General features: G+C 47.0%; 1 protein-coding gene and 1 pseudogene across 3 annotated transcripts in view; both read right to left on the bottom strand.

Annotated features, from left to right (window-relative positions):
• The window catches only part of LOC135902501 (cytochrome P450 2B1-like), a 36,821-nt pseudogene extending 29,657 nt beyond the window's left edge, over positions 1–7,164 (bottom strand).
• A 6,420-nt stretch (positions 7,165–13,584) lies between these two features.
• LOC135902609 (cytochrome P450 2A7-like) overlaps positions 13,585–25,857 on the bottom strand; it is a 39,065-nt gene continuing 26,792 nt past the window's right edge. For all 3 annotated transcript variants that reach the window (XM_065432802.2, XM_065432803.2, XM_070536588.1), the window contains exons 8-9: positions 15,937–16,127; positions 13,585–14,111 (exon numbers count right to left, since the gene is read on the bottom strand). In XM_065432802.2, the coding sequence (XP_065288874.1) occupies positions 13,936–14,111; positions 15,937–16,127 (367 nt within the window). In that variant the 3' untranslated portion in view covers positions 13,585–13,935. The remainder of the gene's footprint in view (positions 14,112–15,936; positions 16,128–25,857) is intronic.

Raw genomic sequence — 25,857 nt, 5'->3', positions numbered from 1 at the left:
CTTCTTTCCGTATACTCTGCATTTGCAGTTAGCGTCCTCAAGCAGTTACGACGGTCTCCCGTGTAGCCGCTCCTCCAGCTTACGCTGTGACTGTGTTGCGTGTGCCGTGCTGGCCTGCGTCCTTTTTTTTTCGGTCTATGATAAATCATAAACGTGCGCCCCCTCTGAGGGGGTGCTATAACGAAAAATGCGCAACTCGTGGGAACGGAGCTGTGGCACCGTTTGTCATTGTTCAAGCAAATTAAACACAGCACGCACCTTCTTTTGCTTTTTGGTTGGGTGATGGCGCCGCTGTTTCTTTCTTGCAAATCCCTCGGTAGAGGATATCGGTAGGCAGAAAGTAACAGTCAAAGTAACAGGTAAAAAGTATCATGCGCGTTAGCGACTTCACCCAAGGATTATGATTATGATGTAATTGACCTTAATAAAAAGAGAGAGCCAGAGAATTTGTGCATCAAAGGTAGAAAGAGAACTTGAAAAAGTACGAAACCAAGCACCTTGAGTATTCGATGAATTCTGAGAGCTTGGATTTGATGATGGTGCGCCGCGTCGAAGGAAGCCAAGTGATGACGTTGCGCACAAACGGGGGCAGAAATTCGATCGTGCTGCCAGCGTGAATTGCCTGGAACAGCTCTCTGAGCAGTTCGTCCAGGTAACGGCGGCGCGGGTGTTCAAACGGGTACGGACTGCCGTACACCAGCGCCGCGATGTTGTTCGAGGTGCTCGGGAAGATGTACTCCTGGATTGCGAGGGGCGCTCCCTTGGCTTCTGCGATCTTCTCCACCAGGCACTGGCACTCTTCCTGCAGTGCACGACGGTAGTCGAAAAAAATAAACGAAGAAAGAAAGAAGAAAAAAAGAAACAATTTCGCCAGACACCATCCTCGACGTTTATCTAAGTCAGTGGGAAGCATTTCTCCTCCTGCACTTGGCGCAAAGGACGAACAAACTGACGTCCACGCGGCGAAACTCTCGCTCGAGGACCACCACATTCGTGGGCCGCGACACCCTGACGACGTACGATCGAAATCGGGGGTGGTCGCAGACGCTACGCGCCGCGCCGAATTCGACATCAACGAACAGCTCTTCGAAGGTACGCGTCTACGGCCTGCAAGTGGCGGTGCTCGAATGGGCGCCGCTTGGTCTTGGCGGCCTGTTCGACGAACGCTCACTTGGCGTGCAGCTGTTCTCGTTGCTTCTCTTCTTGCTCGCGCTCCACGATCCCGCGTATCTCTTCGGCGTCTGCCGTCCTATTAGGCAACGATATGCTTCGCATTTAGAAATTATGCAGAAGCTGCACTGGAGTTGTCTAAGTATGCGTAAGGATACCGCTAAATCTCAGTTGGCGATACCGCAAATTTCAAGTTGGCTCACCCCCAAAAAAAATGTCTCCCAAACCCAAAATTTCAATTGGCACACATGCAAATTTCAATTTGACCCAACGTGGCTATGGTGTTGGGCTGCTAAGCACACGGTCGCGGGATCGAATCCCGGCCATGGCGGCCGCATTTCGATGATGGTGAAGTGCGAAAACACCCGTGTTCTTATATTTAGGGGCCCGTTGATGAGCCCCATGAGGTCCAAATTATTTGGGAGTCCCCCACAAAACCGCGCCTCATAATGACATCGTTTTTTGGCACGTAAAAGCCGATAATTTAATTAAGTTGAACCATCCTCCAATTGAGGTTGGCCAACTCCAAAATTTCTAGTCGGCCCATCTAGTTAGCCTTCTGCGAAATTTAAGTTGGCCCACCCCTACTGTAGGCTAGCATTTTCTATATGCATACATAGGTTCGAGGAGGAGTAGATCTTAGTGAAAAGAAAGGAGGAGAGGTTGGCCTGGAGAGCGTGTCTCCAGCCTGCTACTCCTGACTGTGGAAAGGGAAAGTGGGAAATGGAGGGAAAGATAGGTGGCAGGTGATTATGTTATGGTACAATGATCTACTATATACATGTTGTCCAATATGCGGATGTGCACTGTAGACGCAATACGCAAGTCTTGTCGACACAAGACGTTATTGCGCAAACACATTTCGCACTGTCTCTACGTCTCACAGGTTCTAGACGCGATCGTCTAAACCAGCTTCACGTAGAATGTTCAAGAGGGACTTTATGGCACGTTGACCACAGCCAACAGGGTGCATACATATGGTTACGTAGGGCCTATGTATCCATATGGGTGATCTGGCTGATCAATCTTTTTTAACGCGATAGTGTTGAGGGCCCTGTGTAACAGAAAATTCTGTGTTGGCGCCGGCGTTTGCGGTCAACAAAATCATTCCGACCCACACATATTCCATACGGCAATGAAGTTGTTTTTCTATCACCAAAGTTGCTCATACCTTGCTTACATTATTTACAAAGTTATTCCTCGAAATCTTGACAAGGAAGCCCACAAACAAACGCCATAAAACAAAACACTGACAGTGAATCCCTTTTATGTAAAATCTTCTCAGACTGAAATATCAGAAGTGTGAAAGAATAACAGAAGATGGGCCCACGCAAGAGGCCATGTTTCTACCAGAAAGCTCGCCTTCGTTCATAGATTTCGCCACCAGCGCTTTTTTTTGTGGTTTCAATTGTTCTTTATCACTTATAATGCTACCTGTCAACTACATTTAAAGTATTATAACAACTGAATGTATTCGGAAATTGCGTATTTTTGTGCAGGTACAAGGCATTACACTTTTCATGTGACGGACCGAATTCGCTGGGGTACTTGCTAAAGAATGTAGACCCATGGATTGTGCTAAGCTGCCCCATTGCAAAGCTGGTCAGCCATGTGTCATTTTTACCTATAGTCGTCTATCGAAAGTCAACCACACGCCTTTTGTTTTCTAGCGCTAGTCAGCAGCCGGACTTGTTCCGTCTTGCGCTAGTGGCCTAGACATGGTCAGCCACGTGCTGTATTGCGCTGTCCGTTCAGGGCTAGTCGGCCACACAGCTGGCGCTACCCAGCCCTACCTCGTTTCCACTAGTCGGCTTGCACTGGGCAACCAGAATATTACTGCTACAATAAATCTTTGGTTTGCGCTAGTGGGTAATTCTTTAAGTATAGACAGGCCAACACGAAGGGGCATGTAAATAGGAGGGGCGCGGACTCCCAACTATTCTTCGGAAAGACAAAACAGGCAGAATACCCATATACGCCTATGAGACAGGTGCGACCAATGTTTCTGTAAAGGTGGGGGAAAACGTAATTGCAACTATGAATATATCATATCTAGATTCCTTTCAACAGTCGTCATTGCCCCGCCAAGTGAAAAGGCGCAGTAACATGAAATTGAAGTAAATTGCCATGCTCTATCACCAGCTACTATACGCACCGGGGCAGCGTGTAATGGCACAGTTCATTTTACCATGACGATTTATTTAACACTGAAGACTGCAAATATATTGCTACGCGAATAACCGAATTGAAGATGAGCAGTGCTTGCCTTGACGTGTTCCTCCATGGAGGTCTTGCCGAATCCCAGATCCCTCAAGACGTATAAGCAGAACCTTCTGTTGTCCCTCCAGGTATCACCGTTGATCGTCGCTACACCTGATAAAAAAGATCACCATACACAACATAAAAGTTTTTGTTCTATTGTGTAACGTACTGCTGGTGTTAGGACAGGAATTTCTGCAGTAAAGCCCCTTTTACTGAGGTCTCAACAAAGTTGGTATGGTCGTAAGCTTGGCTCTCCCGCTTACAAGGCGAGTTCTAGTGACTACCGGAAACTCCGTCATGTGTTCAGGGGGGATCCTAGCGTGATGGGCATCCTAGCGTGATGCTTTTTAAACAGGGGTTTACTTTAGGGGCATACTGTAAAAATGTGCGGAAAGAGATACTTAAGCAAAAAAGTAGGCGCAGCGCATCTGTTCATATAGGCAAAGTTTTCTTCATTTTAGACAAAAATTTATGGAAACGGCCTCCCGCACTTTTCGCGCCACCGAAGAGCACAGGGTGATTGTTGGAAGCCCAAAAGCAGCAATAATGGGTAGCAGTGTCTCTCGATTTCATTGTGTGCCACTAGGCACCGGCTCGGTGCTGCTAGTGCCCGTCGGCAGCGCAAAAAGCACCGGCAGTCATGCGCTCCGAGCACCGAGTTTGGATCGCCGAGCACTGTACAGTGTGCATAGCGGTCTATTTATTTACGTATTGCGACCTGTCTATGTTTGGGGTCGCTTCTTTCGTTCTTGTTCTGCAGCTGTGTGAATCTTCTGAAGGGGTGCCATTTGCGACAGACAGGAATGGTCTTCTGCAGCCTTTTTTACATGCTCCTAATGATATCCACAGCGTCTTTCGGATTACATTGTTGCACACAGCACCTATTCTCAGTTATTTAGTATATGCTACTGCTCTTGTTACTATCGAAAGACCCCGCGCTGACAATTTTTCGCGCCTCCATATCGCTTGTTGTTAAAGGCATGTCTTGCGAATTACGTGTGTACTATGAGCAAATGTAGCGCAACTCCTTCAATGAAACGTCCCAGTCGAACGGAGCTGATTCGATATTCATGAGAGTTAAGGGTACGAAAAGGGTGCAGGATGTGTGGACCGAACGGAGTGTGTTTGCTACAAGTCGATAGCTGCACGAAATGGTTTTAAACTGACACTAGACTAAGTGCAAGAGCGCAAGAAAACTTCGATTTGAAGTGAGGATATTAAGGCCATGTGGTGCCTCTCTTACCTGCATATATTTGTCCCCTGAAAAGCCAGTTGTGGGGACGGTACAGGAGCTCTTCTTTCGTGAGAAACTTTTTTATTGATGGGAAGTCGTTCAGTATGACCATGTCTGCCGAACCGGTGCTTATTCTGCAAGAAGGCAAGGACGGTGCTCTTGACAGCGGTAGAAATTTACATCGCCACACTTGCGAATTATTAATGAAGGACGAACTCGTTACATTCATTGTCCGAAGACTCATGATGCTAGGCATGTATAGACGCGACTTTCTGTGTTTTTAGCCTCGCAACTACAACAGAAGGTTATACGCTTCGCACTCACACGATTTCGCTCAAATCATGCACCATGCATCTTTATTTCTTGCTCAAGTTCGTCAACATGTGCACTGAAGCGGTGCCCAAGAGCAAACATGTCAGTGACACCATTTGTTAAAGAGACAAAAACATGGTGACGCAAGTCCTTTTCAGTCGCAATTTCATGCACAGACCCCTAATTTTTTCTTTTTTTTAAGAACCGCTACTTTTTATTGACATCTCGGCTGCGTTGTACTTGAGTGATTGTAATCTGTCACCTATGATCTGTAATGGTTAGAAAATAACGCAGCAAATGAGAATTAAATTGGACCAAAAGATTACTTGCTGCCGATGGGAGCTGAACCAACAACCTCTGCATTACGTGTGCGTTGTTGTACCGATTCTGCCACGGTAACGGCTATCAATTCGTCAACTGATTTGCGTAGTTTGTGCACGCATCCACGAAAACACGTCCGCGGGAACAAAGTGGCGTCCAGAAACAAAACTAAAATGTTTCGGCTGTGACCACGCTAGGGATGCATTTATCACTGTAGCGAGATCCATCATTCTCTTTAGAGCTAGTTTGAAGAACGTCGAGGCCAATGTCTGCTGCGTCTGACGTGGAATGGCCCAGCAGTTATCAGAGAGTTAAAAATGACCGCAAAAAAAAAAAAAAGATGCGCATTGTACAGTTTCCTAACACAGCTTCCTAGACAAAAAAAAAATTGTAAAGCTTCGTAGATTTTTAATATCGCGCGATCGCCGAGCGCAGGGCATTTTGGTACCTTGTAAGGTCGAGAAGGAACAAGCTCGGCAACAGTACGCAGAAGCATCATTTGCGACGTTCTTCCCTTCAGGGGCACATACGCCCTCCCTTTCTTCTCTATGAGGCCTCGTGATTCCCGGTCAAATAAATCAAATCTGGTGCTGATAAATTACCGCGATTTTTTTTTCATCGTAGCTCTATGGCGAATGAGTGCATCTAGACTATTAAAGTGGAAAGCGCGTCGCAGATGACACGTTGGTTGTGCATGTATTCTGCATCAGACCGTATTTTTTTTCTAAACAGGACTGCGCAGGTAACTCTGGCAGGGCGTGCATCCTCCTGAAGTGAACAGCGCATAGCAGACGATGCTCGAGCTGCAGTAAGCTTTGCGCGTGTACCCGCGAGATCGTGGATCCTGTCACTTCTCGTCGTTAGGAGGCGCGGACATGCCGTGCGGTCGACGCCTACTCGGCATCATTAAATATAACGTAGTTTCACCTGGAAAGCGAAGCCTCTATTGCGATAGCAAGTTGTTAGATATCTATGCGAAGTAAAGATAGTAGCTTTATATCGCCGTATAAGCTCGTAAAGACTTGCTTAATAACTCAATTAACAAGCATGAACACGAGCGCATCTAACTCGACGACCGCAGACCCTCACTGTCAAAACGCAGGCGTGATGAAGAGCGACAGCAGCAGCCAGCATATTGACCTGCATGCTGCCTCTTCCTTCAACGTGTACAAAGCGAAGATAACACTGCGCGCACGAAGCCATCAGCCGTCGGCGCAGCTAGGCTCGGTATACCAACGCAGATCGCTTTGAAGATTGGGCCCGAGCTGCCGTGCTTGAGCCGCCGCTGGAGTAGAACGTCCTCCACCCCTGCCCTCAATGTCTTGCGCACGATTTAAGACCGCGCGCTACCTCCCCGCCCTCCTTTCTTGCGTGCGCAAGGTCAAGCCACCATCCTTCTCGGCTTGCTCTCGCACGCGTTCACTCACACCCACCGCATGCGGTGCGTGGCGGTGATATTATCGATCATAGACTTTATACGCAGCATCATGACTACGGTGAATGTGACGCTGACAACGATACCGAAAATGCGCCTGAAGGGTGCATATAGTTACTATTTCAATGAAATCTGGGATGGTGCACAAACGACACTGTAATGGAGGGCTGTCGACGCAAGGTAGCCTTTTGAAGGAAGTGATGCGAGCGCACCTGTACATGGGTCCGTACTGCTTGGCCCACTTCATCGCCTGGTTGCAGTGGAAATCCTCGTGCGTGAACTGCACGTGGCCCACGAGTGGTCGACCGGGCGGACCTGGAGGCAGACGTGTGCCACGTGGCATGCTCCGGCCGCGTAGCCAACTCCGCGTGACCAGGTAAAGCAGAGACGCCGCCAGCAGGCTGCCCGCCAGCGTGAGCCAGTCCATCATTGTCGTGCCTCCCAGTTACGGCTCCGCAATATAAGCTTAAGAATTTATATCGCTGTGTCTGTCGCAAAGACAGAAATAGAGAGGGAGAAAGAAATAATAAAGTAAGTGCAGGGTGCTCAACCAGACGCACGTTCGTTTGGCTGCCGTGCCCTCGGTGAAGGGGTAAGAGTTTGCACACGACGATATTGACTCGATTGGACACTAAGTCGGGTGGCGGCGATGTGCTTGTTGAGAGTGATCTAGTTCAAAGAGAGAGGTACTGTAATGAAAACTGGAGAGGTTTGCCATGGGTGACGTGCTGCATGTCACACCAGGTCATTGCGACGGTATAGAAAACGATATACACAGGACGTGCGGGCATTCAACAGTGCATGTAGCTGTATAGTGGTCTAGAACGCATCGCTGTTTGCAGACATAATATACAGCTCCGGAAGTGAGACCAGGTTCGTTTATTTTCCTTTCATTCTCTTGATCCCTTTTACCAGTGTGTGGTAGCAAAAAGAATGTGCACATAGTTTACCTCAGTTTCTTTTTCTTCTGTGTGGTCTTGAGCCTTTCCACGAAGTCATTTGGCTCGTTAATAGATAACTTAATAAATAAATAAATAAATAAATAAATAAATAAATAAATAAATAAATAGACGCGTTAAAAAACACCTTGGGAGAAATCATCTCCCGATGACTGTCGATATGAATGTTATTGCTTTCAAGTAATGTGGAAGCACTCAGTATTGCTGTAGGTACCTTTATTTAGATTCGACAATTTCTGAAGCAACAAAGACCCCCCTAAACGTGGCCTCTCAAACGTAGCAAATTTTATCCCACTGGCACTGCAGAATTCATTTTCGCCACATCTGGCTTTGAATGCACTGCGGCGTGATTGCATAGTCTTTTTCAGGCGCAAAGCTAATTTTCGTTTTCAGCTAGAAGACCGCGTGTCCTCATTTTTATGAATAAATTGCTGCTGCCACGCGACGCTGCTCACGTGCCAAGTGTCTCAAGTGGTCGGCTTGCACAATGAAGTTTTAGCCTTTTTCCCACCAAGGGCCTTCCAGGCTCATCGTTTAAGTATGTTACACTGATGACAAGCTGGCTTCGTCTGTAGTAAAACCAAGCACACTCTCAAGTTCCAGCGATCGCCACAAAGGGTGAAAATGAACCGCGGTTCGTTCCAGCTTGAAGCGCGTAAATGGAGCAACTGTAATTTGGTCGGACACATTATTTCGTATATTTATATGTGATCTATTAAATATTCGATTCGATTAAATGTTCCATTTGATAAAATATGTGACCTGTAGGTGTACATATCTGTATGGAAAAGAGTGAGAGACAGAGATGCAAATGAGAGAAAGGCGCGAAGGTTAACCAGAGTTAAAGCCTCCAATTTGCTACTCTACACTAGAAGAAGGGAAAGGGTAAGTAAACACGGAAAGATAAGCGACAAACATAGTTACCATGTCATTTATTACAAAATAAGTTGGTCATTGTTTTTATTTGACTTCTGTTATTAAAGTCCGTGATTTAATTCTTGAATAAAGGTTTAAGACACCCCTAAGGTTCAAGACCCTTAGTGTAATGGCAGCAGGAGAGGTAAGATCGCGTCACCGTAGTACTGGTCCAGCGACTAGCAAAGTGGCGCCTTCAAAGAATGACAAAAACGCAACGCATCGAAAAGGAGGGGGGGGGGGGCGGACAATCTACCTCTCAGAGTCATCGGGGCCAGTGATGCCATCGCAATCGTCGGAACAAGTCTCTACAGAGACGGCGACCGCAGTGGAAAGTACTGCAAACCCAGTACCTAAACCGGCCTTGGCGAATGATGTAGTGCAACTTGTCATCCTTCTGAAGATGCTTGTCGACATCATCAAACCTCTAATCGCCGGTCGTCAGACAACAGCAACATCAGCAGCAGAGCAACTTTTGGAGGTCCCCGTTCCAGTCGTTGACGACCTTCGCTAGACGTTTTAGCGGAAACAATCTTAACAATTGTCAGCAGCCTCGTCCCTGTGGGCTGCAGTGTGATGTCAGGTCGCTGCGACCGCGGCAGGTTGATCTAGTTCTTCGACTCATCGCTATGAAGACTCCACCACATGTTATAGTGCTTCTGGTAGCTAACCTAAGGGACAACGAAAATCGAGTGCCAGGCTTCGTAGGTGTCCACAGTAACACTCGATGCGCTGAACTTGTGGCTTTTTCGAGTGTGTGGATGTGGCGCATACCTGGTGCTGACATGAATTTTGTGGTTCTTCACACAAACGACATCTGCGAGGATCAGTTTCAATGTACAGGTGTTACTGCGAGTCTCAGAGGTGCGACAACAACGGCGGCAAGCATATACAACCGGCCTACATGATTTTTAGATATCTCACTGCTTGAGTGCGTAATGTATCGGTGTGGCGCATGGTTTGTGTTATGGGGCTATTTTAATACCTTCCATCCGCGATAGTGTAGCCGTCCCCAAGACAATTGTAGGGCAGAGATCTAAGAGCTGATAATCAAGTATGATCTGCAAATACTACATGACGGTTAACCTACATTTCCATGCAGACGAAAGGAGCATTCCACTATAGACCTTACTATATCAACGAGAGAGGTGTGCTTAGCCCGGTCACGCGAAACTTAACCGTGGGGCTCAGATCACCTACCCATTTGGTAAACACCAACCCATACTGCGGGCTGCCAGACTTAAGTGTGTGGCCGCCTTGACTGCTAGAGGTGCTGGCTGCTACCAAGCAATTGCTCTGCAGGTGTACCGGTCATCTCTAAGCTCAGGCATAATGTATATGTCACCAGTCCTGATCGTACCACCTAGTTTGTTCGCCCAAATGGAACGAGATCATCGTAATTCTCTTCTACTGATGCCCGATTACCTCGTGAGGCGCAATCTATTGCATTATGCACAGAAGGGCATCAGTTACCTCTGAGGCCGCCAGTAGACCAGAGAGCTCTACATCATACTGAGCGTCTGCTCCCCGCATCGAATGGTCGCCTGCTCCTTGATCGTATTATTCACCGCTCGTTTTTACACATGGGGGGCGGATAGAGAGAGAGAGAAATAGAGAAAACATTTGTTTGTACCATCGAGGAAAAAATGGCGGCATATATTTATGAACATTGCTGCCATTTCTTCCATAGACCGTTCTTCCATAGACAACGTTATTCACTTGGTGACGTACGTCGAGCACCAGATGTCCTGCAAAAGAATATCTGCTGCCCTGTTTCTGAATGTTAAAGGAGCACACGATAGCGCAACGCAGGAAGCGATTTCCAACGCGTTAGAAGGAGCAGGACTTGGCAGGCAAGATCTATTTCTGGATTAGTAGCTATCTACATAAGAGAGCCTTTCTAATACTTATCGACGATGGCCACACCTCCCAGCATCAATACCCTTCCATACACCGTTAGGCTCTCCATCTATGCCGACGACACTTGTATTTAGATGTAGGGTGTGAGGAGACTGCAGCTTCGCGCGTGGTTTCAGAAGGCAGCCACTTTAACATCATCCTACCTTCGAGAACAATGACTAAATATCGTGTGAAAAGTGCGCAGCGGTGGCATTTACCAGGAAACGAATGTCTCCATACGTGACAGCCGCCGACGGAAAGCTGATCTCATACAGCACAAGTCACATTTTTTAATGTGGTCATTGACAAAAATCTTCCCCAGACACCTCATGTGAATTATGTGAGAAAATGCCTGACGGGAATTTCACATATGCTGAAGTTCCTAGCAGGAAAAATCTGGAGAGACCTGGAGTGTTCATACAATCTATGCTTCAACTGTACAGGGCTATCTTTATTGGATTCCTGCGGTATAGCTTACCGTTAATCTCCAACACGTGCAGATCTAACTTGAATACAATCCACAGCATCCAAGCCCAAGCCCTCAAGATAGACCTTGGTCTACCGCTGAGTGCGTCAACGACTAAAGATATTGAAGTTGATCAATATTACACTATTAGAACGCACATTACCATTCAAGCAATGGGTGTGCACATAAGAGACTTCGCCCAGATCCCTACCCATCACCTTGCAAGTCTCTCAGTAGGAAAGCCCCACACGACATTCAGTGCGACTGTCTTCGCGCACCATGCCTCTCTCAGGTCAGGTTACCCACCCGCGGGAAGTCCTTGGGTTCCTCCATGGTGTGTGAGCCGTACTCAAGTAAGCCTAACAATCCCAGTACTTCAGAAAAAGTCGGACTTACCGCCAGCTGTTAGTTAGTTAGGTTAGGTTAGGTTAGTTAAGTTAGTATTCTCCTCCTGTACGAGAACTACAGCGACTACACACAGGTCTATACTGATGGCGCAACTACATCAACCAGTTGGATGGATGGAAACAACTTTATTTTGAATCCGGCAAATTTGACAACCCGGGCTCAGGTCTCCCATGAGGGGACTTCAAGGCCTTGCCTCGTCGCCACCTCTCGGGCTTGCTGGACAGCCCAGTCTTGTGTCTTGTTGTTGGAGCTGCGCTGAGCGGTGGCCCACTTCGACGCAAGAGCTTCCGGAGCTGCTACCATTGTAGCTGATGTAACACAACACTCCAACAACATGTGTGACAGCGTCGCTCTAGTTTCCTTACATAGTTTGCAAAGAGCAGTCGGGTATCGCGCGGGGAAAATGTGCTGCAAATGCACCGTACTGTGGAAGGTTTGTGTTCGCAATTGTCGCCAGACGACTGCCTGGCGACGTTTCAGCATGGGGTGAGATGGGGGAAGCAACCGCTTGCCTAGCTGGCGGTGCTTGGTGATGTAATTTTACCTGACCAAGCGTTCTCACGTGTTTTGAACCAGGAGTTCCGAACTCGAAGAGGCGGTCTCCGATTCTGCGCGGCGGGTCAGTTCTCGCGCAGAGCGGTGTGATACCTCGTTCAAGTTCGGGGGGCCCTCATCGGTGGGTGTGGCGACGTGCGCTGGAAACCACATGATCGCGGTTCTTTCGAAGTGCTGTCGACCAGCTTTCCTTAGAATCTGGAGAGCTTCGGAGGAAATGCGCCCCCGCGCGTAGTTGTGAACTGCGGATGGTGAGTCGCTAAAAACTACCTCGCAGAGGGGGTCGGTAAGCGCAAGAGCAATCGCTACCTTTCCCGCTGTTTCGGGGTATTCCATTGCGATACTACACGCGTGTGTAAGCCGGGAGCTAAAGTCTACGACTACCGCCATGAACCGGTGTTCTCGTTTGTATTCTGCAGCCTCTACAAAGCGCGTAGTCCTCTTTCCACCCAAGGAGCCCAGCAATGCCTTGGCACGGGCCTGGCGTTCCGGTGGCGCTGTAGCTATACCAACAATGGGAATCACCAAGTGGTTCAAGACTTCCCATATCACTACGTCTACAGTTGCAGAGCTCGCCGCTATCCGCGACGCGCTTCGTGTGATAAATGCTGAAAGTTTTCGAAATTGGGCAGTGTTCTATTCAATACCGGCCTTGTAATGTGTGCAGTCGTTTTTACGACATGGAACTCACGATCAGGTCACGTGCGAAATCTTGGAATTTGTCCATCGCTTGAGAGAAAAATACCAGGCAATTGCGGTATCATTGGAAATGATGACACCGATAAGGCAAGTCAGATGTGAAACAAAGACCGCTGCGCCTCATTCTTCTCTGAAGCACCCACGCTGCGAAATAACTTCGCATTCTAGCACGCACGCTCTCCTTAGCAGAATGGAATACCGCACATATAAGGCACACCAAACTGCACAAACTAAATCCTCCACTTGAACTCGGACCTCCAGCCGGACTGCACCGACGCAACGCGTCTTTTCTGTGTCGGCTGTGGCTGGGAGTTGCCTTCACGAAAGGTTATATAACACTAATGGGAATGGCTGATAGTCCTGCATGTGATGTTTGCGGATGCGAGGGGAACATTTACCACTTACTGTACCACTGTCCTAAATTTCGAGCACACAGATAATCTTAGTCCAACACATTGAGGTAACAAGATGAACGTCCTCTGAGTGAAAAGACAGTACTACTACCATACCCCCGATCATCATCGACTCAGAATGCTGTGAAGGCACTTTTGTGCTTTCTGCGAACGTCTGGTCTGCGCGAGTGGCTCTCACTCAAGTAGTGTGCGTGCATGTCACTGTGCCCTCTATCTCCCCCTTATCTCTCTTCCACTTCTCCCCTTTCCCAGAGTAGTGTAGCCAACTGGACTTTTGACTAGTTAACATCCCAGCTTTCCTGATATCGCTCCCTCTCGCTGCCTGACTGCAGGTGTTTTGAATTCCTTATGTCACGTGCGTTCTGTCGAAACGGCTTTCACTAATGTGCAATGCCCATGATGCAATAATGTAAACTCAAAGAAAGGAAGAGAATTTTCTGATGATCTGAAGGTCGCTGTGACAGAGTGAAAGTGCCAGATCAGCTCTGAAGATACCAAGTGATGAATCAACAGAGACATTGGGAATATTTAAATATTTGTTCATACGTTTCTTTTAATAGCAAAATTACAAGTTGCAGTTACAGTTTTGATGGCAAAGTTACGCATATGTACAGGACTTGGTATTCCGTGGGCAAATCACAGCGTTCCAAAAAAAAAAGAGAAAGATTTTAAGAACCCTAGACAAGATATCTTACAGAAACTCAGCGGTGATTGAACAAAATTCATGCGGAATCGCACAGAATGTCGCAAGGTTACGAAGATTAGGGCTTCAATATTAAAAGGAACATTGAACGTTGCAAATATTCACGCAAGCCAGGACACGCAGGATAAACAAACAAAAGCAGCACTGTAAATTTTGCGCTCGGCAATGTATTCTGCATGCACGTCTACCGCGGCGTAAACGTCAACTTGTAGCGGTTAAGTTCTACCAGCGGAATATCGATGGAGTCGAGATCGTGGATCTTCCCTTCTTCGGGCAGGATGCGATACTTCTGGAGAAGACACGTGATGTACAGGAAAATCTCGACGGAGGCCAGGATCTCGCCGGGGCACATGCGTTTCCCTGAGCACAAAAGAAATGGGAAATAAAAGAATTTGAATGTTCTGAGATGGAGGCCGGCTAAAGCCCTAGAGAGTTCGCCAAAACAAGAAAAGCACATGGGATGGCGATTGGTATATACAGAGTAAGACGGCAAAATACGTGCACTGTTCTCGCGCTGATGTACAGTTATTGGCTCGTGTCATAAGACAAGAGCACAATATCTTGGAGGCATCTGTATGCATTAGGTAAACTTAATGTTCGAGAACTTGCGTTAAGGGCCATAGCAAAATCTTACCCAGCTTGACAGCCCCAAATGTCGCGCGCTGTGCGGCATTTTTCACTTATCATTAAGAGAAATCGATCAATTGCTCTTAAGTAAGTGCTGTATGTTGTCCGAGTATTACTTCTACGCACGCAACTGATTTGCAGGCAGTGCCGAGGTTTAGAGTCGCAGTCTGTGCACGTCGCAAAAGAGAAACTCGCCTGCTGCTTGTGACATTTGCACAATGCAATTCCCGACTGCCAACTCCATTGTGATGCCAATGCCATCCTCGGCAAATTGCACATCGGATGAAACGGTGCCCCGGTGCGAGCAGTCGAGGGTTCCGTGAATGCTTTGTATAGGCAATTTCATGGGCTCAGCCATCTTGTGCTGCTATGTGAAGCACTTCTCGACTGTGTTTGCAGCGACATCCAATTCACGTGGTCGCGCAACACCGACCACATCTCTCCAAAGATTTTCATGCATAGAAATCGACTCTAACGCCGTGCATTGGTTGATACAGATAGAAAGACGCGCCTATTTGTGAAGCACTAAAAAGAAATACTTAGTCAGTTAGCGAAGTAAATATTCCTCAAAACATTTCTGCAATAAATTTGGCGGGAAACTGCTGGTAAGTGGTGGCGAAAATGAAAGGCTTACTTCGTTTTATTGAATTTCGTGTATAATATCAAGAGCCGATATGTGTATTTTGATGTAATGGATTTCAAAGTATAGTACTGACATTATTCAGTCCATTTTGCGCCGGAAAAACTCTCGAAACTTGTTAGCATGCGTATTTGTTTTTTTAGAATTCAATGTAGTCTTGCTCCACCGATAAAATATTAAGTTCCCCCAAGTATTCGATGAAAAAAAAAACATTTGACATCACGCCCACAAGGTTCGGGCACCCTGTAGGGGCGTTGTGACGGATCCTTCGTTATCGCTTATTTTCTGGCTTACCTGGTAGAAAAAGTGAAACTTTTGAAACTGCAAAACCGTAATTTACTATGCGCCATGACTGCCCATGAGTTCAATAGTAGTTATGCTCGCATAAGCGCTCGCTACTTTTCTGCATTGCCTACACGCTCGGAAATAGTTCCCGAGGAACTACGATATTGCAAGACGGTCGCTTCCGCCGTGACATCATGGAAATGGAGAACGTTAATTGGCTGGCGCATCTATACCAATTCTTTCCAATTTCGGCAGCGGTAGATTTGCCACTGCATTCTTGCATTCTTGCAGGTTGCGGACTAACAACTGCAGCAATATTTTTCTTTAGAGACCCGCTGTGGTGGCTTAACGGCTAAGGTGCGGCACTGCTAAGCGCGAGGTCACGGGGTCAAATCCCGGCTACGGCGGCCACATTTACCGGGGCGAAATGCAAAAACGCCCATGACCCCCACATTGGTTCCCTCGCGGTCAAAACCAATCCGGAGCTCTCCCACTGTGGCGTGCCTTATTGTCAAATCGTTTTTCTGGCCCGTCGAACCTCGGAATTCATTCTTCTTTAGCGCCCCTTTAACAATCAATGGTGCTGGAACTCTAATGATCGCGTGAAGTAAACCATGTAAGTACTTGTCTTACCGATAGAGAAAGGAATCAGGTGCTCGGGTTTCGGCTGGATGAGGGAGCCGTCTTCCCTGAAGAACCGCGTCGGGTCAAATTTGGACGGTTCTTTCCATAGCGTCGGGTCGTTGTGAACGGCCCACACATTAGGAATCACAGTGGTTCCTTTGGGAATAAAGTACTCGTCGAACACGGTGTCCTCGCCGGCACTGTGGATCAGATTCAAGAGAACGTCCATAAGAGTAAGATCAAGAGAGTTGAACAGGTAGCATATTGTTTCATCAGAATTTGACGATTTAGCGGCCAACCAATGGTTTCAATGGAACGAAAACCATTTTGCTGATAGTTATTTCTGCGGTAGATTTTCGACCACTTGCCCTGTCAACCTGCCAAGAGCACGTTCTATAATGTGGTTTTGACATCTCGTACAGGTGTGGTTGTTGCTAAAGAGAGGTCTGTTATTGTTCCTTATTAACAGAAAACATTTGAAAAAAATATCTCCTACAGAAGGTCGGGCTATTACATAGTAAATTGGCAGCCTTCTTTGGTTCTTCCTCCTGCTTCGCGCTCTGTATGTGTATGCATTTTGTCAGGACGTTTACGTGGCTTTAAAGACCACCGTGAGACGGGCCTATACCATGTATTTCAGCGAGCATTAAAAAAAAAATTTAAAATTGCCAGTGATAGAAAACACAATTCTTGTCCATGAGCCTATTGAAAAATTGAAATGCATTATCAACTAATTAAAAATATCCATACTTCAGTTTCTAACTAATTGCCTTATGGCACGTATTGCAAATTACAAATTTAGCCGTGGAGTTCGCAAGGCTAAACCATTTAGAACGAAGTCTCAAGATGACACCAGCTTCAAAATTCAGGAACATTGCGGATAAATGGTGTCTCGTATATGGTGTCATTCACATAATTCTTTTTAAGTGGATATATCTTACAGTCTAACCCACTAGAATTTGTTAGGCGCAATACGTGTAATACGGTAATTACATAAAAATTTATGAAGGTATTTTTGTATATCCCTGCCTTCATATATTCCCCCCCCCCCTCTCTCTCTTGGCTGCTGTTGGGTTGCGCGAACATCACACCACCTTCTCTATTTGTTAACTGAATGCTCATGGAAATTCTTTCTTAGTTGTTCTCTACCTTTACGTAGCCTTCCTGGGCCCAGAATGGGCCTGTCGTGTTTTGTAGATAAATAGATAAATAAACAAACTGAGTTACATGATAGAGATTGACGATAAAGAAGGCCGGTTTCCTTCCCGGCATGGGTGGAAAAGACGCCCACTTCACCTATCTGTCAGACCACGTCACACACCCGCGAAAACTCACTACGTCAAGGTGATGTGTACGTATTAAAGATGGCTTATTACTCCGAACAAAACTGAGTTTTTTTCGAAAGAACCTGAGATTGCTTTGTTTCGAAAGGAATAAAAGATGGCTGCCCACCGATGGCTCCGGCATTGGCTTTACTCGGAGCTGGTGGGAGAAAATTTTTCAGCGTAGAGTAAAATTTATGGGTTGCAGTAGAATGTTGCCGAGCCCTTTCGGGATATAAACGACGTCGCACTGCAACTATTTTTCCCTGAGGATGCGTTTTAACGATATTTTTAAGCCTTCCGTTGCACGCCGCCCTTACTTTCAAGTAGCAACAGCAAGCTAAGCAAGGAGAAGCGGATCAATCGCGGAATGCGGCACTATCCTCCTCATCCGGTAATTTACTTTCAACTGCGCTACCTCAAATCAACCGACTCCCTCTCCGCTTGTGCGTGCTCCTCGCCTTTTGTTTGCCAATTGCATAAAAAAAACTGCAATGTAGGCAGTGCTATTTGCTTTCAAAGCAAACAAATGTTACCTCCTATAGACCACTTTATCGGCGAGGAGGAACACAGCCTCGAACCAGCACGCCGCGCCGCTCTTCTCGCACTGGTATGTGGGGATTCCGTTTTCTCTCAGCGGCAGCTTCGAAAGTTACATCCCTAGATGTAACTTTCGAATGTAACTCATGTAATGCCAATGAATGTAACATCATGAATGTAACAGATGTAACTTTCGAATGTAACTCATGTAACCCTAGATCACATGAGCTCCCTGCCCTGTGCTTCCTAATCTCGCCGGCAACCTGTCGATGCCACTCATCGCGCGCTGCACAACTACAGAAAATAAAGTGACTGTTGCTAAGAGTAACTTGTTCTTCTTTCGGCTCTCTCGAGCGGGCGACGTGCCCTTGCATGCACAAGCACCATTCGAGACCTAAGAGCGCGCATAAACTTTCGACGCGTCGCGTGCATCTGGTTGATCTTGGCATATTCGCGGCCCCTATCATGAACTCATTTTATCCACTTTAACAGCCCTTTGATCGAGCTATCTTACAGATCTTTGTTTTGTAAAGCTAGATGCCCGGATGCCAGATAAACAATGTTTAGAAAATTGTACCGTGAAAATTTTTTGAGCACGAAAGCTGGCAAAACGTGTTTCCTCGGAGCTTCGCAGTTACCTGGATTGGGATGTACGGTGGTGCGGCAAACAGCATGAAACATGGAAACACCTGATTGTTGTCGCCTGAGTGATAGCTGAACAGAGTCCAAGGCTAGACGTAAAATAATTACACGTTACATGTATACGTTACGTATCGACAATATTCAGACTTGACTCACCTCCTATTTAGATCGTGGGCGGGAGCGCCTCTAGGCCCGTCGCGGTTAGATATTGCGGTTATAGATAGAGATAGATGCAAATGAGAGAAAGGCAGGGAGGTTAACCAGAGTTGAAGTCTCCGATTTGGTACCCTGCACTAGGGGAAGGGAAAGGAGAAGCAAAGACGGAAAGAAGAGCGGGGACAAAAAGAAAGGCATGAAAAAAATTAAAACGGGGTAACGGGATGGGATCACTATAGTCTTTGTAATAGGCCATTGCCACGTAAAATGGCCACGTAAAGTGGCCTGTCGTCAAGGCGTGTCAACACGGCCGCTAGTGATAGCATGTGCGTGCTGTATCGAGGACAATCGAAAAGTACGTGTTCTATAGTCTCCTCGCCTCCGCAGTGACTGCAAGCGGCGCTCTCGTCCACACCGACTCGGAAGGCCAAAGATCCTGTGAAAGCGACACCAAGCCACAGTCGGCAAAGTACTGCTGTCTTGAGTCGAGAGAGCCTAGATGGAGATCGAAGTAGCCAGTCGGTGTAGACATGTGTGCTTCAAGCTTGGTCTGCTCCATAAATATTTTATGGCTTCAATGCTGCGTCTGTTCTTGAAAATGAAATGGAGCCTTGCAAGCCCTCCTCACGTGCAGATCGTACTGCTGCATCTTCATATTCATTGCCCATTATGCCACAGTGGCTTGGAATCCACTGTAACATGATGTCGTGCCCTTGCTCGACGAGGTGGTGAAGCCGCTATCTGATTTCTAGAATTAGTTGTTCGTGGCATCCGCGGCGTAAAGCGGAAACCAAGCAATGAAGAGCAGCCTTGGAGTCACTGAACACGCTCCATTTTTTGGGCAGTTCATCAGAAACTACGCCAAGTGCACAACCAATCACAGTGAGTTCCGCGGCAGTTGATGTAGTCTGGTGAGATAGTCGAATCTATACGGTGAAGGTTTTTGCAGGAAAGATCACAGATCATGCAGACTCATTCACCGTGGTTGAAGCACCAACATATAGACGATGATGATCGTTGTATGTCTCACGTAGCAAGAGCAGTGAAAGCTGGTTGAGTGTCGGAGACGAGAGTTGTGCTTTTGTTCGTATTCCTGGTACCATTTGTCGAACTTTTGCTTGAGCCAAGCACCATGGCGGAAATGGAGAGAGAGAGAGAATGAAGAGGAAAGGCAGGGAGGTTAACCAGATATGAGTCTCCGGTTTGCTACCCTACACTGGGGGTGGGGGATAGGGGTTAGAAAGATGACAGAGAGGAAAACGCAAAAAAAGGAACGCTCACACATGGAGACACACACACAAAAGGTGTTCCAGTTAAAGTCGTTCACACAGGCCGGTAGATCGCAAGAAGCGCAAAAGCGTTTGCACGGCCTTCTTCTGTGATGGTAGGTCCTTTCGATGTTGCAGAATTATTTTTTTTGAATAGCGGTTGGTCGGAACTTTCATTGGAGCTGTATAACCTGATGGAAAGTGTGCATGATAGGACAGGATTGCCTGACAAACGGAGACACGTGGTCGATGCTCTGGCAGTGAGGCTAGATGATGGACTGGGGCTCGACCAAGGTGCCTTACGTGTGCTCCGAGCACCTCCATGACTACATGGGTCTTGGCTGGGAAATGACAATTGTTTCAGCTGTTGACGAGCATCGCGGCAATCCAAGGCCGACGCTAACTGCCTCTGCCTGGACGTTTTCCAGTGTACGGATATTAGTTCTGCATATGTCGATCAGTACAGGCAAGCTGTATTGAAAATACCCAAGAAAGAGCGTCCTGTACAGTTGCATCATTGCATGTACTGACACAGGCTTTTCCTCCAAGAAACTTGAAAAGATTAGAAACATCCGTCAGGTGCTTCTTTAGATAGGCCACATGAGGACTGTAGCAGAGGCCCTGATCAAGGATTACGGCTAAGAATTGGTGCGTCCTGACATAAGGTACGCTTTGACCGCCGATGCAGACATCGTGTGATCTCACTGGTTTTCGGCTAAACGCAACCAATGTGCATATTTCTTGCGAGATCTTGAGGCCTTGTTCATTTAGGTACGTCGATGTTGACGTCGCAGCTTTTTGAAGCCTTGCTCGTAGCTTCGGCCATGTCACACCGGATGCTATGACGCAGATGTCGTCGGCATACTATGATATGTTAACCGCGTTTGGAAGTTGTTGCACGAGACCAATGAGTACAAGGCTGAAGAGCGTTGGACTCAAGAGACCGCCTTGCGGAACTCCATGGTGCGTGTAATATTGCGACGTTGGGCCAGCTTCAGTGTTAAGAAGTAGAGTCTGCCGATTTTAGTAACTGCGTGTCCAAGGATATAATTGACCGCCTAGGCCCACCAATTCCCATGCATCAAGTATGGCGTCATGAAGAACGTTGTCCAAAGCTCCTTTTATATCTAAGAACATTGCGACAGATAATCTCTACACGTCTTTTGATGTTAAACATAGGTTACCAGATCAATAACATTGTCGATAGAACATCGGTGACGTCGAAAGCCAGCTATGGCATCTGGGTAGATTTCGTAATGTTCCAGGTACCACTCAAATCCCGGAATGATCATTCGCTCCGTTACCTTCCCAACGCAACTTGCCAACGTAACTGGTCGGTATGAATTAATCTCTAAGGGAGACTTACCAGGCTTAAGAAGCGGTGCCAGGCGGCTGATCTTCCAATCTTGAGGAACTTTGCAGTCTTGTCAGGTTTCGGTATAGATATTAAGGAGCGTGCCACATAGCATACGGTAACACTGACATAGCATATGGTAAGATATGTCATCCGGACCAGGCGACGACGACCAATTACATAGGACGAGCGCCGCGTCAAACTCGTGCGTTGTGAAAGGCAGATCCATGTATGAATCTCGTGAATCTGGAATATCGTTCAATTTAAGCGAACCTGTGCAAGTTGGCTGGCCTGCAATCATAGCACGGATGTCTTGCGCCACATCAATGTCGGCGCTGGAACAGTGCTAGGGCCTTAAATGGAAAGGGCTGTTGCGGAACAGAACGTAGACCTCGCACAGCGCTCCATATTTAAGATAGCGGTTTGTGGGGATCTAGCGACGCTCTGAATTTCGACCACTGGTGTGCTTCTATAGTTTTTATCCATGCCGCGTTGTATCTTCTTTTGCATTCGCCGGGCTATCCTTAGATCTTATATTGACTTTGTGCGTCGGTATATTCTTTCAGCACGACATCAAATCGCATGAAGCCGCTCCAATTCCAGGTCGAGTTCAGAGTACCTTGGAGAACACGTTAGTGTACGCGTGGCCGTCTGTGCCGTTTCTTTGATAGCATCTTAGAGAGGCCTCGTTGTAGAAAGGCCTTTGTGACGAGCGCCCTCAATGTGGGACGTAAAAGTAGTCCAATCTATTCTTCGTATCGTGGTGGACGTATACGTGTTAGACATTCCCTTGGTCTTGAGGTAAGTGGGGATGTGGATGATTCCGCGCGTTTTAATGTCCGAAAACCACTTAACATGTGCGGCGAGGCGGCGGGAGACGAAAGTCAAACCGAGGCAGCTGCTGTACGTTATTCCCCGCAGAAACGTTGGATTCGCTTCATTCAGCAGGTAGAGACCATTGTGGGAAACTAATGAAGCTATATGGTCGTCGACCCGTCACGTTAACTATTGAGCTTCCTCAAATGGTACGGTGTACGTTGAAGTCCCCTGTGATAATATATGGAGCAGGTTTTGTTATTAAGTTCTCTTCTAGTCTTTTGGTGTCAAATGAACTTGATGTGAACAGATACACCCCCAAGAGTGCAAAGGTGGCTTTTCTATTTTTAACAATCATGCACACATACTCATTGTCGTCATGAGGTTGCACAGGCTGGACGACGTAAGTGAGCTCACGGCGAATAAACACGACGACCTTGCTACTTTTGCTGTCGCTTGATGAGAATATTGTCTCGTAGCCGGATAGCCTTATTGGATGTGATAATCTTGGTTCACAGATGCCAATGATTGGAAATCGGTTAGGGACAACAAACTGACGAAAATCGGCTATGCGAGATCTTAGACCTCACGCGTTCCACTGAAGGATCGACGCTTTCCTCACTACGGCTATATCGAAGCTAAGAGCTCAGTGACGGCACCCTATGAAGTTTCCCAACACCTCGAGGGAAAGCGCGAAAACTTGCCACTCGTCATCAACAGCACGTTCACCATTCACTCTGAAGCGCGATCCCACATACCAGCATGGTGCCGGACTATAGACGGCGCTCTGATCGCAAAATGGCTGCGCCCTAAATAAAACGGTCTATAAACGACGACAGTGTTTGATAGGGCTGTGCAAACAACGGTGCGGCTCAGCACCCTATGTTTACGGCGGTAGTTACGTAAATTTGTCACCAGGAGATTGGAGTAAAGCCAACATTGAATAGTTGGTTGACCACAGGCAAGAAGCTCGCGCTTTGGCCAACTTTAGCGCATACGTCCGTTGTGGTCACTGTCCCAATATTTTTGTTCTGATAATGGCAGGTCATCCAGCGTCTTCAATGCATTAATTAGCTGCATCTCTCCACTCTAACGAGGTGGATGCTCACATTATGGGTGATTCTTTCATACCAGCCGCAGATCTCAGGTAGAGTTGTCGGTCCATAGAATAATATAAAAGCATGACTTGGTAATCGCTACCCCGAGCCACGGCTGGTAGAGTAGCTTCTACGCACCCTGAGGTAGCCTTATAAAAACACATAGCTAGCTCGCCAGTTTTGAAGTGGCACTGTGCTCTGCTGAGGTTTCGTAAACAATTTGGTGATAGTGACCTTCCTATCAAGCGGAACGCTTTAACTGATGTTAGGTAAAAACGCACCTATACCCATCTCACAAGTCGTTTGCATTACTTCCAAAGGTATGAGGGATACACAGACAATATTCTTGCAGAGTGGAAATATAGTTCCGGGCGTAACTGTCTAATTATTGTCGGGATTAGAGAGTTTTATTCTTGGTTGGTACATGATACGATACAGCGATGCGTGACACGCTAGGGCATTTGCGGGAAAGCGCGAATTACTGCGGTGGTGAGCTGAAGATGCGGTGCGGATGAACAAACCTCGAGGGGTATTTGCCGTTCTTATTGGCTAAGAAGTCCTGCAGCTTCCACCGTGCTGAAAACTACTTGTGGGATGAAGTATAGGCAGGAAACTGAGTAAAAACTTTTATAAATTTAATCTGACGTGTCTCTTCCGCAGGAAAAAAAGAAAATAAAAGAAATGTGGGCATGAGGTCAGGAGCTGCCAGTCGATATTTTACTTTCATGACATCGAAGCCGGAATACACCACGATCTCCCGGTCATGCATAGTAAAAAGACATCGTGAAAATAAGACTCGCGGAAACTGCGAGCGGGAATGAAGCCTTAAACCCGCGATAGGATCACCACTGTGAACTTGTAAATTATTTTGCTAACTTTCATTCGGGCGCTAGCACTGTTAACTTATTCAGATCGTAACGTTGACATTATCCTGTCTTTTTTCGATTGTTCTTTCGCAAGGCGAATTGTATAGTAGTCATGAAGATACGTAGGCACGCACGCACAGATATAGACAAAGACAGTCTGTAATGGTTATGCTGTGACAACGCGAGTGATACATAATGAATAAAAAAAGTTTCACTATCTCAGCTGCACCGTGGGCTCTGAGAAAGGTCGTAGCGAACAGCTGTTATGTTCAGCCCGGTTTTAAACGGGCTGTTTTGGAGAGACGGACGTAGAAAATAGCACAGCTATTCTATTTATTTTTGTCTTGCTGCAAAATAAAATGAAAAAGAAGGATTTATGATACAGATTATTGAAACAAGGCGGAAGTCAACAGGAAGGTGAAAGTTTGAAGAGTTCAGTTCAAAAGTACAGCCGCACAAAGAATGTCGCCGTAGCCAGTTTTTCGACAAGCAACGCGACCTCCGTGATTAAGCATCGAACTCGCGACTTCTTGCTCACCCCCAGAACGCACTGGCAGTTAGCCGCCATGCCGGCTGTGGAAAGAAGGCCTTTACGCTGTCTTGAGTTTATTAAGGTTGATATTCATTATCACATTTGATCCTTAATGAAGCCCTTATAAGCAAAGAATACTCAGATACACTTCTACGGTCCCCTGTCTGGATATTGGACACTTGCTGTGGGAGTGTTCAGGCCTGAATAGGAGAATCCGGGATAAGTACACAGCCAAGGCAGTGCGGGCCTTGAGCGAGTGGCTACAGCCGCCTGCAGCTAACGCACGCGGCGCTCTTAACGCACTGTCGAACATAGTCGTAGAAGCTGGCGTGCAGTGTCGATACGAGTATTGATGGAGACTTTTTTTTCGTTGCCGTCAGCCCACTAAAATCTTCGGCAATCCTGTGGATTAAACATGTATTCATCTATTCACTATCTAGAATATTCCAACATCCGGGTGTCCAAAGGGTGCCACAAATACTTGTATATGGACTGTCGTCGTATACGTCACGGGTGAAAATCCGCACTCAACTTGCTGTCTAGGAGGCTTTAGTAAAATGGAACGTGCAACTATATTTGCACTGCCCGTCCAACTTCACGGTCACCCGAATATGATGGATTGGATGCTTGTGCTTCTTGGCATGCAAGGAAACACAGAAACAAAGACAGAGATAAAAGCCACAGCGCTCTAGTTAGAGCCCTGTGGTGTGGCGCGGTGACGAGTAGAGCGCTGTGGTGTTCAGCTATCTCTATGCCAGGATGCGTTACAGCACGAGAACAAGTATTTCATAGTGCCTGAGTTGACGTTGTTTCAAAATGTTCCTTCCATGGTTTCTGCACACGTTGTAATACGATTGGAATTCTTCTTCAAGTCTACTTCAATCACTTAGAGCCTGTCTATGCATGGCCTCTTAGGCCGACCCAGTGACCCACGTTGACTACTGTACCCTTGTGGCTTCGGCCACTAGGGTCCACGTGCTCGTGGTCGTGATGCTCTCGCAGTCGTTCGATCATCGTCATCCCAGCTTCGTCATCTGACTGTCGTCATGCTCCAATTGTCGTCATGATGTCACCGTCATGCCGGCTTCATTCTTCCATCGACATCATTCAAATCTAATCATGCCATCATCAATCAATTGTGACGATGCCGCCGTTGTCATACCATCGTCACTACTGGGTCGTCGTCATACGGTTGTCGTCATAACTTCGTCGTCATACAGTCGTCGTGATCTGGTCATGGTCGATTCGTCGTCGTCATTTCAGCTTCTTCATCCGATTTGCGTCATACTGTCGTCGTCAGGTCATTGTTGTCGCGCCATCATCACTATAGTCATGCA

This window comes from Dermacentor albipictus, chromosome 3 (assembly GCF_038994185.2).
Source record: "Dermacentor albipictus isolate Rhodes 1998 colony chromosome 3, USDA_Dalb.pri_finalv2, whole genome shotgun sequence".
NCBI lineage: Eukaryota > Metazoa > Arthropoda > Arachnida > Ixodida > Ixodidae > Dermacentor > Dermacentor albipictus.
Note: the sequence above shows the minus strand (reverse complement) of the source record. Positions and strands in the feature narration are given on the sequence as shown.